The sequence below is a fragment of the Manacus vitellinus genome, unplaced genomic scaffold (genome assembly GCF_001715985.3).
Source record: "Manacus vitellinus isolate BGI_N305 unplaced genomic scaffold, ASM171598v3 scaffold_20_pilon, whole genome shotgun sequence".
NCBI lineage: Eukaryota > Metazoa > Chordata > Aves > Passeriformes > Pipridae > Manacus > Manacus vitellinus.
This window is the reverse complement of record NW_021939471.1, coordinates 562,569-575,775: the sequence shown is the minus strand read 5'-3', so window position 1 is coordinate 575,775 and position 13,207 is coordinate 562,569. Positions and strand designations below refer to the sequence as shown.

The window sequence follows — 13,207 nt, the reverse complement described above, 5'->3', positions numbered from 1 at the left end:
CTCTCTCCCCCGTCCCAGGAGAAGACGTTGATGAAATAGCCTGCACTCAGAATGGACAGATGTACCTGAACAGGGATATTTGGAAGCCCTCCCCGTGCCAAATTTGCGTCTGTGACAACGGAGCAATCCTTTGCGATGAAATCCAGTGTCAGGATCTGCTGGAGTGTGAGAACCCGCAGGTGCCCCCGGGAGAGTGCTGTCCTGTGTGTCCCCACACTGCACGTGACTTTGACCCCACCATCGGTGAGACTGCTTTCTAGTTTGCTTTTTTGAAAGGACAGAAAACCCAAAGGACTAGGGAACCTCATTATATTGAAGTTTCTAATAGTATTTCCGTGGTGAAAGTTTAAATCTGACAATAGCGGATACTTGATAGTTATCTTCCATCTTGGGTTGCACCAGAGCTGGTTCTGGAAACAGTTTTCTTTAGAATATGAATCTGAAATAAGCCCAAATGGTTTTACAGCTAAAAAGTTGATCTGAATTCCATCTTGATGTTTCAAGGAGGTCGAATTCTGGCTTCTTTTTGTGGTTCATCTGAAACTCAAAGATAAATATATTGACATAAATATATATAATAAACATATTACCATAAATATATATCATATACATAACTATATAAAGTGTATTCTTTAATAAAATTCAGGGGACCTCTAGTAGATGAACAAATGTATATAGTGTAAAGTGTTTCTTCAAAGTGAAAACATGGATCCTATTGTGAGACATAAAAATAAAACGAGTGTGAAGTATTATTGACCCCCTGTTTGCATCCTGTCTGTTATATACCTTAAAGATTATGTCCTTTCCAGTCCATTTCTTCTTCCTGGAGAGACTTGAATAAAGCAACCCCCCCTCAATTTTCCCAAAAGAAAATTTCTTACCTTGCAATTAATGCCATATAATACAGTGTACTGAATTCTTAGAAATATATTCTATGTATAATAATTAATTTCTTCAGGAGATATAATTGCTGTTGATTAGCTTAATATAGAACAAAGTAGTGATAAAGACCAAAGTAGGGACTTATGTAATTGAGAAATGGAGCAAGATGTGGAGAGCATTATTAAATGGGCTGTGCACCCTGTTGCGTTTTGGGAGGCATTAGGCCAACACCAACAGAGTACACCCAGTAAATATAGAAGCAATGTGGATACATTCCCAAATTCCTTACTGTTATTCGAGGTATTGATAAAATATTCCTCTGAAGGATTTTTGTGGTCATGGGTGTGGCTGTATGGCTCTGAATGTAGGCACATGATACTGCAGGTGCTTTTTGAAAAAGAAAAGGTCAAAAATCCCTCTGTTAGCTCTGCTTTTTGAAAAATACCATGTAGTTTGTTGTGGATCCATCACCATTGCTTGTATTGGAGTCAGTAATAAAGCTTCCTTTGACTTCACTTTCAATCATTAGGCAGCATCTGACAATTCCCCACAAGATAAACTGGTTTCCCAATGTGATTTTTGTTATTCTGTGCAATGAGGAAAGAAAAGCTGAGAATCAGGGGCCATCATTGCAAACTGTTCTGATTCCTCACACCTGAACAAGGGAGTATGTGTGTCCCTGGGAACTTCCCCAGCTCCCTGTAGGCAATACACCATACTCTGTTCACCCCAGGATCAGGGATGGCTCTGGCTGCAACACTGCTCAGCTCTTACTGTGTTCTGTCTCTCAGAGTAAAAGCATTAATTTCCTCTTTTCTTCTTTTCTCCTTTTACATAGGTAGAGGAAGAAAGGTAAGATTTCCTTCGCTTTTTTATTTTTCCTAACATATTACAACTGTTGAAAGACTCTCTTGCATCTCTCTACAACTCCCTGACAGGAGGTGGTAGCCAGGTGGGGGTTGGTCTCTTTTCCCAGGCAACTATCAGTAAGACAAGAGGGCATGGTCTCAAGTTGTGCCAGGGGAGGTTTAGGTTAGATATTAGAAAGAATTTCTTTACAGAGAGGGTAATCAGGCATTGGAATGGGCTGCCCAGGGAAGTGGTGGATTCTCCGTCCCTGAAGGTTTTTAAGATGAGACTGGATGTGGCATCAGTGCCATGGGCTGGGAACCACAGCGGTAGTGGATTAAGGGTTGCACTTGATGATCTCTGAGGTCCCTTCTAACTCAGCTGATTTTGTGATCTCCTTGGAGCACACCATGAAAGATACATATATAAGCTCTGTTTGAAACAATTCTTTCTCTTGGTCTTCCTCAGTGGCTAGAGAGATTGCAGTCCACGTGGAAAAAATGTTGCGATGCAGGCAAAAACTCTGATCTTAATATAGAGAATTCCCTGGCTGAAAATCCCTGCTGTCTACATCAAAGGAATTCCAGTTTGAGTGGTTTGGTGCTTTCACTTCCAGCTGTGCCACAGACTGAGGGAAGGGACCACGAGGTCATTGGATGCTGAACTATCAAAGCCTGCAGCTGGTTTTTGTGCCGAGGCTGAGCTGCCCAGTGGGCAGTAGGACAGTGTGTTCCTGCCCAGAGCCATGGTTCTGTGGGCAGCATCTCTCATCACGTGCAATTAAACAAACAGAAGATCTGTTCTTACAAAAGAAATTAAAATGCATTCTGATAAATGAGCTTCTAAGGTAGTAAATGACTACAATAAATAATTGAAATAATTTCTGGGTGATCACTAAAACTGAGTGCTCTCTATGTAGGGGTAGTTTATAAATGGATTTGTTTATTTAAAATAATTTATAAATTTAAAATAAATTTAAATCTATTTGTAAGTAGACTGTAACCTCCTTATTGTTACTCGATAAACAAGGCAGGAAATTTTTAATCTCTTTTTTTCCTTAAAAAACCAGTTACCACCAATAGGTCTAAAGCCAGCGATTTGATGTAAGGTGCAATCATTGTCAGCTCAAAGAAAAGTCAATTGGCAAAGAGTGAAGTTGTCCTTCACTCTGAAGCTGTGCAATATCATTCTGTCCCTGGGCTGCAGATAGGTGTTTATGCCCACAGATTTCATGTTACAAATTTGAATTTAATATCTTGAAGAAATGGAACCTGAATGCTGCTGTGGGCTCTGCATTTTGTATGAATCAAATCATCCAATAACAGAGCTCCTGCATATTTTTTAGCGCTTTGTAGCACTTCTAGCACAAAGGTTTCACGATACCTTTTTAGTTTGATTATTCTGTCAGAAGGTATGTTAACAGCTAGAGAAAGTTTTAATTTACACCCTTCATTTAATCAGTGTCCATAGTCATTAAAATAATATGCATTATTTGTCACAGGTACTTTAGTTGTACCCTTAGAGAAGCTTTAGTTTTTGTCACAGTCACAGGGATGGCATTGATAAACCAACGTGCTGTTAATTGTACTCGCACTTCTGTTCTGCCATCTAATGTTTGTCCATCTTTTTCCTACAGGGACAAAAAGGAGAACCTGGAATAGTGCCACCTGTAAGTCTGTATTTTTTTCTCTCTCTTTATCAGCACACCCTGGAAGTGTATATTTGAGTGCTTTAAAGCAGAATTGCAGTAATGAAGTAAATACAACAAGAATGCACATCCTAGGAATGAAAGGAATGGAATTAAGTACACTGTGTCACACATGCAACATTAGAAATTCCTGTCAATTGCATTTTGGGAAAAGTTCTTACTGAGTCAAAGCTGCTATAATCTTTATTTTTATAGTTAGATTTTTGTGGAGGTACAACGGTAAATTAGTATCTAGAAAGCGGTGAAATAAAATGTCACCGTTTATCTCTTTCTAGTGTGAAGACAAACAGATTAAAAAAATCGATAAGTTGAGTCTAAATAATTTTAATTCACTTATTTTTTTATTTATAATAACAGTGACACTTCCAAGATTTTGTTCACATTGCTTATAAAAAGACTGAACTGGAAATTGATAACCAGTGGAATATTTTCCTTTTTCTTTTTTTCCATCCCCCTAAAAAGCATGATACTTTAATTTCCTCTCTTGTTATTTGCTTTTCAGCAACTCATTTTCTGTAGGGTAGTCGTGACAAACACAGCCATCGCGTTAGTGTGGTAACTTTAGTTTCTGTTGCCTGCTTTAGGTTTCAGGAATACGAGGCCGCCCAGGACCAGCCGTGAGTACTTTTCCATCCTCTGTTTCTCTGATGGTGGCATTTGCCACTTCCTGCCTTTTCTGTTTTGTACTGGGGAGGTGATATGAAGGAGGACTCTTCCATGCCTCTAGTGGGTATCGGCTGCAAAGCCGTCAGGTTTGAGGGGGTGAGATTACGGGATGGTTGTCACAGTCGCGGGTCGGCCCATCCCAAGCAAATGGATGAGTGCTTGTAGGATGTGCAGGTCTGAGGACTTTTGGGCAGGGTGGATGCTGGGAAACGCTTCTCCAGCAGGGATCTAGCAGGAGTAGAGGGAGATACAGAAGTCTCTCCAGCTGTGGCTAAGCAGGGAGCACTACTGGACCAGCAGGAAGGGTGTCTCAAAGCTGTGCAGCTCCACATGGAGAGCCTCCAGCATTCAGAAAACCTCTGCTGAATTAACCTGTGGAGCACAGGAGAGATGAAATTATTTTGTGTGTCTCTGCATCCTGGTTCTACTCCCTTCAGGCAATGTACAATTGAGAAGAAATATTGAACACCTGGTGATTAGAGTTGTTTTCTTTACGATGACGTGGAAAAAAACCCCTCCCAAATTATTTTTCAAATAAGCATGGCATTTCATATTTTCAGAGCATTATTAATCACTAGCTAGTTTAAAAGGTACTTTAATATTTCTGATCTTTCTTTTAGGGACCTCCAGGCTCACAAGGTCCACGAGGAGAACGAGGACCAAAGGGAAGACCTGTAAGTTATTAAATACTTCAGAAATAAAGTACTTGAACTAACCTCAAAAGATTAGATGTCTTTAAACTATCTCTGTGTCTTCTAGAGCTACCAAAACTGTCCTCCTATTTTCCAGGAATCAGTAAAATGTTTCTATTTCACCATTCCCTGGTTAGATTGAAACGTGAATGCTTTGAGAGAATTGACAGAGGTTTAGTCGTATTTCCACTAAAAGCCGTGTGTTCTCAACAAACATTCCCAGACAAAACTGGAACATCACGTTCCCCTGTTTCTGAACTTGTTGACTATTTGCTGGTGACTCCCGTGCAGCAGAAGCAGTGTGAGCTGTGTGGCCCAGAGCATTTGAGAAAAGACAAAACTCAGGAAGTTAGCAGGAGTTAATATGTGACTACAGTTGTTGGTATGCTGGTGAATAATGTAATCAGGATTGCTCAGTGGAAATGAAGACTTCACAAGGGAATTTCAGTGTCTGCATGTGGAGAACCACAGAAAGGCCAAAGAGGAGTGCTGAAAATACCCAAGATGACATGTTCCTTTTGAAAAAGCTAGGTCAAAGAGCAGAAACTGCTAAAAGCAGATTTTAGTGTTGTATCATTGTAATTCCAATGTGGATATTTTCCTATCCCTCAGGAGAGAGTAAGCCAATACTGAGGTTGGGCATAGGCCTAAAACAGACGCCTGAACTGTTCTTCCAGTGTGTGCCTGTTGTCTGTAGATGGAAATGACATTTCTAAAGCAGTGGGGTAAGCGTGTAGCCTTTTTGAGACGACTGCCAAGCCACTGCTGCTCTTTAGATCACCATAAGACACTTGTCTGAAGAATGAGTGTCAAGATGCTTAAAAGAAATCTGGGAGTAATTGTGAAATCTTGTTGTGTGCAGAGCAACCTGGGCTGTGTTTTCTGAATCAGGCTGTCTGAAGTGCTTTCCTAATGTACAGTACTGTCACTGAGATGCTAAATAATTTCTGATTCCCTGCCAAGCATCCCTCTCATGTCTCTATACAGTGGTGGCTACAAGCACCTCAAATACCAAAAGGTTGTAAACGCTTTTGTGTTCCTCTGACACAGGTTATTATTCTGCTTTCAAGGAATATCAAGGGGTTGAGAAGCAGCCAGCTCCTTTGAAAATGTTACGTCAAAGTTTCCAGAGAGCTGTGTGTATGTCAGGTCTGAGACCAAAGAGCACTGCTGTTAGATACAGTGACTGCTAGTGAAGAGGGGTTTATTTTTACTTGTGGAAAAGAAATGTTAGCTCACACCTGCAGTTTGTATTATGAAAACCCCTCATGGAGCAGGTAACCCTGTACAGTACAGACTGCCTTTATAAAGTCAGTTTGGGTAAATGCATTGCTGACTGGGGATGTTACAAAAGCACTACACGTTAAGCTCTTTGTTTCTGTCTTCATGTTATTATTGATTATTATTTTTTGTTTGTTTGTTCTTTAAATGGGCTTCTGCTGACTAGTGAGTAGAAGAAACTCACCCTTGCTGTGGATCTCTGTCTTTTACAAAAGCAGGACCCTTGAATGTAAAATGAATACAGGAGTATGAGCTTATTTTTTACATTAAATGCTTTGCTAGTGTAACAATGAGAACCATTTAGGGACTAGCACATCTGCATTTGAAAATGCATCTAGGGAGGGTGGGTTTTGGAGCATGATAACGTTTTAGGTATTTACAAATGATCTTTTGAAGACAGGAAATAAACTTGGGCATCCTCAGAACCATTCACATGTTTTTCTTTCCATATGGATCTGCACTCCATTGTAATTGCAGTAGCAGTTTAAACAGACAGAAGTTTGAGAGTGTTCTACTGCGAGACGCATTTTCCTTTTATTCTATTACAAGTAATCCCATTAATAGTTTCCTGACCATCAGCAGCAGTGGGCCAGAATGAGGAAATTGTGTTTAAACGGTGCCACCTCGTGGCACTTGTGATAATGTTTTTCCCTTTTTTTTTTTTTCCTCTCAAACCTCACTGACTTTGAGCTGGTGAAAGAAAATGAAAGAGCTTTTTTATGTACCTATAAATAGATGCATAACATAAAATTAATAAAATTACAATCAAGATTTTATTAAAAACCCACTTACATTTTCTATATACCACTAGTTAGTTGCCACCTACGAATACAAACGTACTTCTCTTAGAGTAGATTGATTTTTGATGAATAAAAAGTAAGTCCTTTTTAGAAAAGTTATTAAAATAAGCAACATTTTCTTGATTACATTTTGTTAAAGTGTCTTGTTTGGATATAGAAAATCAGTAATCATACAGAAGGTTGCTAAATTCTTTATAGGCAACTGTTTGTTGCTTTTTTTCTGTAAAGCTTAACTTTGTTTTCTTTTTATTTTGAGAATAAATGAAATAAGATAACTAATTCTTTTGCTCCTTTGAACAGTAAGCTCTTTTAGGTTTGACAGTGTGTACTTGTGTTTAAAACAGAGATATTAAATAATAAAATTTTCCACTAGAACCTTCTGCTTCCATCCATCATGCACAAATCTTCTCATTTGTTTTGGAATTCCACCTATTCACAACTCATTCTGCAAATCATACTAGTAGAAACCATACCAGTTCAGACATAAATTCCGCTGAAATGTGTTGCAGACACAGTTCTCATCTCATGGAAATACAAGCAGTCTGTCTGATTATTAGTTGTGTCTCTAAAGATGACTCATTGAGCCAGGCTTCTGAATTTTATGTTTAAGGATCCTTAAAATAGAAGAGCTCATTATATAGTATGAAACTTTTCCTTTCCATAGTCAAGCATTTTGTTCTAATGAAAGAATCAGTAGCCACAAGCACTTTAACATCTTTATTTATGGTTCAAATATATCTTTATTGGCCCTGTTACCATTGGTTTTGTTCCACTAATGCTTTATTAGCTGCTTCTGTATTTAATTTTAGTTCTTACATGAATTAAGAAAAATGTAGTTTAGGAATCAAGAGTGGGTGATCAAAATGAGAACCACAGGATGGGCTCCTAGCCTATTCTGCAAATACCAGCTAAAGATAACTGTGACAACTTACTCTGCATTTCTGGCATTGTAACTGTGTTGAGAATTCACCAATGGTATGAGCTGTCTAAACCATTCATGATGTCAGTGGGCTGTAAAAATCCAGCATTACGCTGAAGCCTCCTAATCATGTGTGTAGGGATGTGCTCTGAGCTGAGCTGTATGTATTTTAGAAGTAAATTCACTTTATTCCGTATTGTGTGCAAAGCCAAATAGTTTTTCAGGGATAGTATGCTCCAGTATGGATTGATAGGAAGTCTGAGTTTGTAAGAGAGCCTGTGGCAGAAATTACTGCAATTTACTTATATTTTGGATTCATAATTAATTTTAGCCAATGCTTCTGATCTGAAGGCAGGAACAGGTTTTGAGGGATGTTGTTTGTTTGAAGATCTTTAGAAGCCCAGGTTTGTCACAAAGAGGCAGTTGTTTGCCAGTTGCTGTGATTTCAATGAACACCTTTGCACACTTGGCATTTCTGATTTTCTTTCTAGGGTCCTCGTGGTCCTCAAGGGATTGATGGTGAACCTGGTATCCCTGGCCAGCCTGGTGACCCTGGTCCTCCGGGGCATCCCACTCACCCAGGGCCGGATGGAATAAGCAGGGTAAGTTTTACACTTGCTTTAGGAGAAAGTGAGTGTTGGATCATATCCACATGATACAATTAGTGACTTCCTTTTGATTCAGTCAACGTGGAATGTTGTGCCTACAGTTCCCATCTTCCAGTCATGAGGGGCAACAGCAAAAAGTTCTGCCAAAAGTTCTGCTAAGAACTGGGACAAGTTGAATGTGAGAAACCTTGGAAAGGACACACCTTTCAAAGTGGGTTTTGGGATCTAGAAAAGCCAAACTACCCAAATCTAAGACTATCACTAAGGTTCTGTTACTTCCAGCTGATTTAAAGACAAGAGATCTGAGAAGTATTGCAGGAAAACTAGTGCATCAAATTAGTAATATAGAAAAGAGAAAAGTAAGATGAATTATAAATAATAAAATAACTAGTGAGAGTAATGAAAATGTAATTGTTTATGCTTCTTGCTGGAAGTATTGAGATCAACACTGAGAAGATTTATATAAGAATTTTGTTTGTAAAAAGCAGTGCTAACCAGCCATAGACATTGACAAAGTGTTCTGCAAGACTTCTTTTTCTCCCTCCTCCTATTGAACACTAATTATGACAGATAATTAAATAGATATTTGAAATTCTCAAGTATATTCAGTTACATATTTATTGCTGTTTAGAAGATACCTGTTTTGATTTCTCACTCCGATGGTCCAGCAATGTTACTGAAAAAAAATAGAGTTATATTGACAAAAATCTGAAATATTCATGTTAGACCAATGGCTTGTAACTTTGGGCAGCTTTTCATGACTTTAACCACATTTCCAAATAGTCTTGAATCCAGGAGATTTAGCCCAAGTAAATATCTTCAGCAGACAGGAATCTCTTAGAATCACAGAAGCAGCATAATGGGTGTTAGGCTGTTGCCCTAGAGAAAACATGGAAGAATAGGTGTGGCCAGAGATCTAATACATTTTTTGTTTGTATTCCTGTTTCTGAAGTTAGGCAATCTCCAGCCTTGTGGAAAATATGTTTGGAGACCAATTTGATGAGGAACAAATAGTAAATCTTAGAAAACTTGAATCTGCATTTGAACTGTTCCTTGTTCTCAGCCACTGTAAGCTCTGGCCTGCCATGAGTGAGGATCTGGCTCTGAGCGAAGCAAAACAAAACTTGATTTCAACTATGTGCTTGCACAAGAAGGAGGGCACTGCAGGGTCTCCCTGCTTGAACTCATTGGTCTCTGTGAAGTGACAGGAACAGCAATGGCTTTCAGCTTTGCTGGATGAGGGCAGCATGCTTAAAAAATCTGATTTGCAATCAAAAAATCAGCCACATTTCCTTTTACCTTAAGATATTTCTGAACTTTGGAGCACAGTAAGTGAAAACAAAAGGAAGGTTTAGAAGACATGAAGGAATAATGCAGCTGAAGTTAAGGTGTGGTTTAGTTTTGCAGGTTATTAAAAAAGTTACTTAATTTCATGGGAGGTTTTTCCCTTTTTAGGTAACTCTCTCATTTATTTAAGGTTAAAGTGGAAAGAGAGTCAGAATAGTAAGCAGACAATATGATTTATTCACCTGGTCTTCGAAGCTTTAAACACCTCAAATTCAGAGGAGATACAAATTCTTTTTTAATGATTAAACTAAGAATTTAGTTGTTAGCACTGCAAAGCCAAGGTAAAAAATGGAGATGTGCTTAGATGGATTTTTGCCTTTTGAACCATGACGATGACTTACAGCTAAAATCACCCATCTTATTTTTTCAGCCATTTGCAGCTCAGATGGCAGGACTGGATGAGAAATCTGGGCTTGGCAGCCAGATGGGACTGATGCCTGGTGCAGTGGTAAGACCAGATTAGCCCTGTATGGTAGGACAGGGTGGAAGTGGGGTGCACATGCAAAAACTCTGTCAAAATGCAGACTGTTGTCTCTTATAGATATTTTTGGGTTCCTAGAAACAAGAGAATTATTTTCAAACAAGATAATGTTTATTTCATGTTACAATTAAGCATGAGATTTTTCTAACGATCCCATAAAACCTTCTAAGGGAAAATCTGAACTTTCTGTAACAAACCACAGCAATTTGGAAGCTGTTTTGGTGGTTTGTATGATACATTTAAACACATTCTTCCACTGCTGCTTCTCAACTCATGGCTGAGAACAACAGGATTATTTTATTTTTGTCATTGATTCCATTATGAGATTCATCTGAGTAATGAGATTCCCTTCAAGGGAAGACTATTCTTATTTTGCTACTATTTTTTTTTTTCAGTGGAGACAACACAGTTGTTCTGGCTGATTCCAGAGAAACTGTGAAGTTTCAGAAAGCAATCAAGCCCATATTTTCAGTTGTTAATGAAATGACACTCCTCTGACTTTTTGAGTTTGAAGATTTCATTCTATGTGCGTTTGATAACTAGAGTTTTCTGAGTAAAAGCCTTCCCAAGGGTTTGACCATAGAAATGCCATCTTGGAGGTCACTATCAGGCCTTTTTTGCTGTCTTTGCTGGGTGAATGTTGCTTGGGAAAGGGTGTTTTCCAGTGTGTAACAAGTTATGTGTTCGACAGGGTCCAGTGGGTCCGAGGGGTCCTCAGGGTCTCCAAGGAAAACAAGTAAGTGCTTCACCTCATGGGATTTGGGATAATTGGCTAGAGATGAAGGAAAAGCTCACAGTAATGGGTGTGTGCTCATCTCTGGGGCGATGCCCATCTTCAGTGACACGTGGCTGAATACATCTTCATCTAGAAGTGAATTTAAATGAGCTGCTGTCAAGAGCTCTGCTCCACAGAGCTCCTCCTCTCTCTGTACACAGGAATTAGCTCAAAAAGAATGGTTTATTAGACCTTTAACAAGGTTTTAACCCAGCACGTATTTTTTAATGAGGGAACAGTGATGAAAATGGTGACTGTTCTGTACAGCTTCAGTGGTTTTAGTATTCAACTTTCACTCATATTGAAATGTGAACTGGTTCTGAATTAGAATCCAGTCTGTCCCAGGGGCTGTGATTTTCCTGGTCATGGATTTTAATTGATATCCTTATAATTCCTTTTGGACTTTGTAACTGTATTAATCTTTGGTTAATTTTAGGGTGGTGCTGGCCCCACAGGCCCACCTGGTGAACCTGGGGATCCAGGACCTATGGTAAGACCGATAAATGCAAACATTTCTGCAAGAAAATTGCCAATATGTTATTCATTTTTGTTTCAGAACAGAACTTTTCTTATGTTGTTTCAGCTATCAAGTAACTTTAGTGGAGTTGTATTGTTCAAAGCAAGGACCAACGACATTATAAATGATCATTCTTACTTTTCCAGCAGAGACCTGAGGATGGTTAAGCATACACCATACCTGGTGGTGTAACTTACACAAAGGGTGATGAGAATGTTTATTTTTTGAGGGAACAAAATGATTCAAAAAGGCAAGAGCCAGAGATTTCCAGCAACAGGAACTGATTTTTAAAGTTTTTTTTTTTTTTCTTAAAGAGTCTATCCTATATTTTCATATAATATAATGCAGGTTTTTTAGGGCAGGACGGTTAGAAAGAGCACCACAAAATTAAGCAAATGTGCTTAGGCATAAAATTTGTCCTTTGTCCATATGTTTTCATAAAAGCAGACTTTGAAATGAAGCAAATAGGTATTTTAGTGATGGCTAAATTGACTTCTCAAGAAATATATTTATGTCTTAGGGACCAGTAGGTTCTCGAGGACCAGAGGGACCTCCAGGCAAACCTGGTGAAGATGTAAGTTTGTTGCTCTTTGTATCTTTTTAATTTTTAATAAAACAAACATTGGCATCTGTGAGACAGTGACTAACCAGCAGATGTGCCTGTTGTAACTGCTGTAATCTGTTTGCTTTTCTTTGTAATCAGACTCCTCATTAAGTGCAGTGTCACAACTGGGAATTTTGGCCATGGTACCTAAGGCCTAAGCACCAGCTCTTTGTTATTTCTTGCCTCAGTCAGTTCTTGACTGTGATGTCCTTCCTGAAATCAAATGTGATAATATATCATGAGGGAGCAATTCTTTTCTCTTTTGGGATCACATGATGAGTTAGAAGAGCTGTGATGGTAGCATGTACGTGTGTCTGGACAATGAGATTTTAGTGTTTAATTTCTTAAAACTTTTGATAGTTTGTTATATTCGTAACAGATTTTATTACTCTTATCCATGTATGTACGGATATATGTAAAACGGGTGGTTTATACATGTTACATAAACATATATGTACTGTACAACAGCAGCCTAAGAGCTTGCCAGTAGGTGTGTATTATTTGTTTGCAAAGCACACTAAATCTGTCTGAACTGTAATTTATAGCTTGGAAATTCGTTAAAAATTGCAGATGCTAGATATTTTAGTATAAAAATTACCATAGCTTGTGTACCAGCTACCTTCCCATTTAACTGTATGTTACAACCCCCCCTGGAAAGGGGAGGGTAACCCAGGTTCTTATTAATAAATCCCTTGGGGTAGATTAGAGCAAAATGACATTGAATAATTGCTGTTTGAAAACTTATATATGTAGGGTTTATTTTAGAACAATTTTGTTTCAAAGGTAAACAGGTATGTTGCCATTTTGGGTGTTATCATCTATATCTCTCATCTACAGCAATATGGCATAAAGAGAACCTTTAGGGGAAATGCAGAAGGGAGAGAAAGGAAAGACAGTATAAGGGTAAGGGAGAGTAAGGGAAAGAAAAGCTGAGAGTGGAAAGATGTATATAGTCACATGCCCATGGGGTCCAGAGATGACACTTGGTAGTTGCAGTCGGTGAGTTGAAGTGGTGGCCTTGATCCATTGGGGATGAGGGAGGGAAGCCCACAAACTCAAAGAAGTTGTGAGTTATTAT

General features: G+C 38.7%; 1 protein-coding gene across 1 annotated transcript in view; it reads left to right on the top strand.

Annotated features, from left to right (window-relative positions):
- Positions 1 to 13,207, top strand: part of COL5A2 (collagen type V alpha 2 chain) — a 100,163-nt gene that overhangs the window by 49,729 nt on the left and 37,227 nt on the right. Inside the window, exons 2-11 of the mRNA XM_029959567.1 lie at positions 19 to 243; positions 1,721 to 1,734; positions 3,368 to 3,400; positions 4,024 to 4,056; positions 4,726 to 4,779; positions 8,289 to 8,399; positions 10,123 to 10,200; positions 10,925 to 10,969; positions 11,445 to 11,498; positions 12,046 to 12,099. Coding sequence (XP_029815427.1) covers positions 19 to 243; positions 1,721 to 1,734; positions 3,368 to 3,400; positions 4,024 to 4,056; positions 4,726 to 4,779; positions 8,289 to 8,399; positions 10,123 to 10,200; positions 10,925 to 10,969; positions 11,445 to 11,498; positions 12,046 to 12,099 — 701 coding nt within the window. The remainder of the gene's footprint in view (positions 1 to 18; positions 244 to 1,720; positions 1,735 to 3,367; positions 3,401 to 4,023; positions 4,057 to 4,725; positions 4,780 to 8,288; positions 8,400 to 10,122; positions 10,201 to 10,924; positions 10,970 to 11,444; positions 11,499 to 12,045; positions 12,100 to 13,207) is intronic.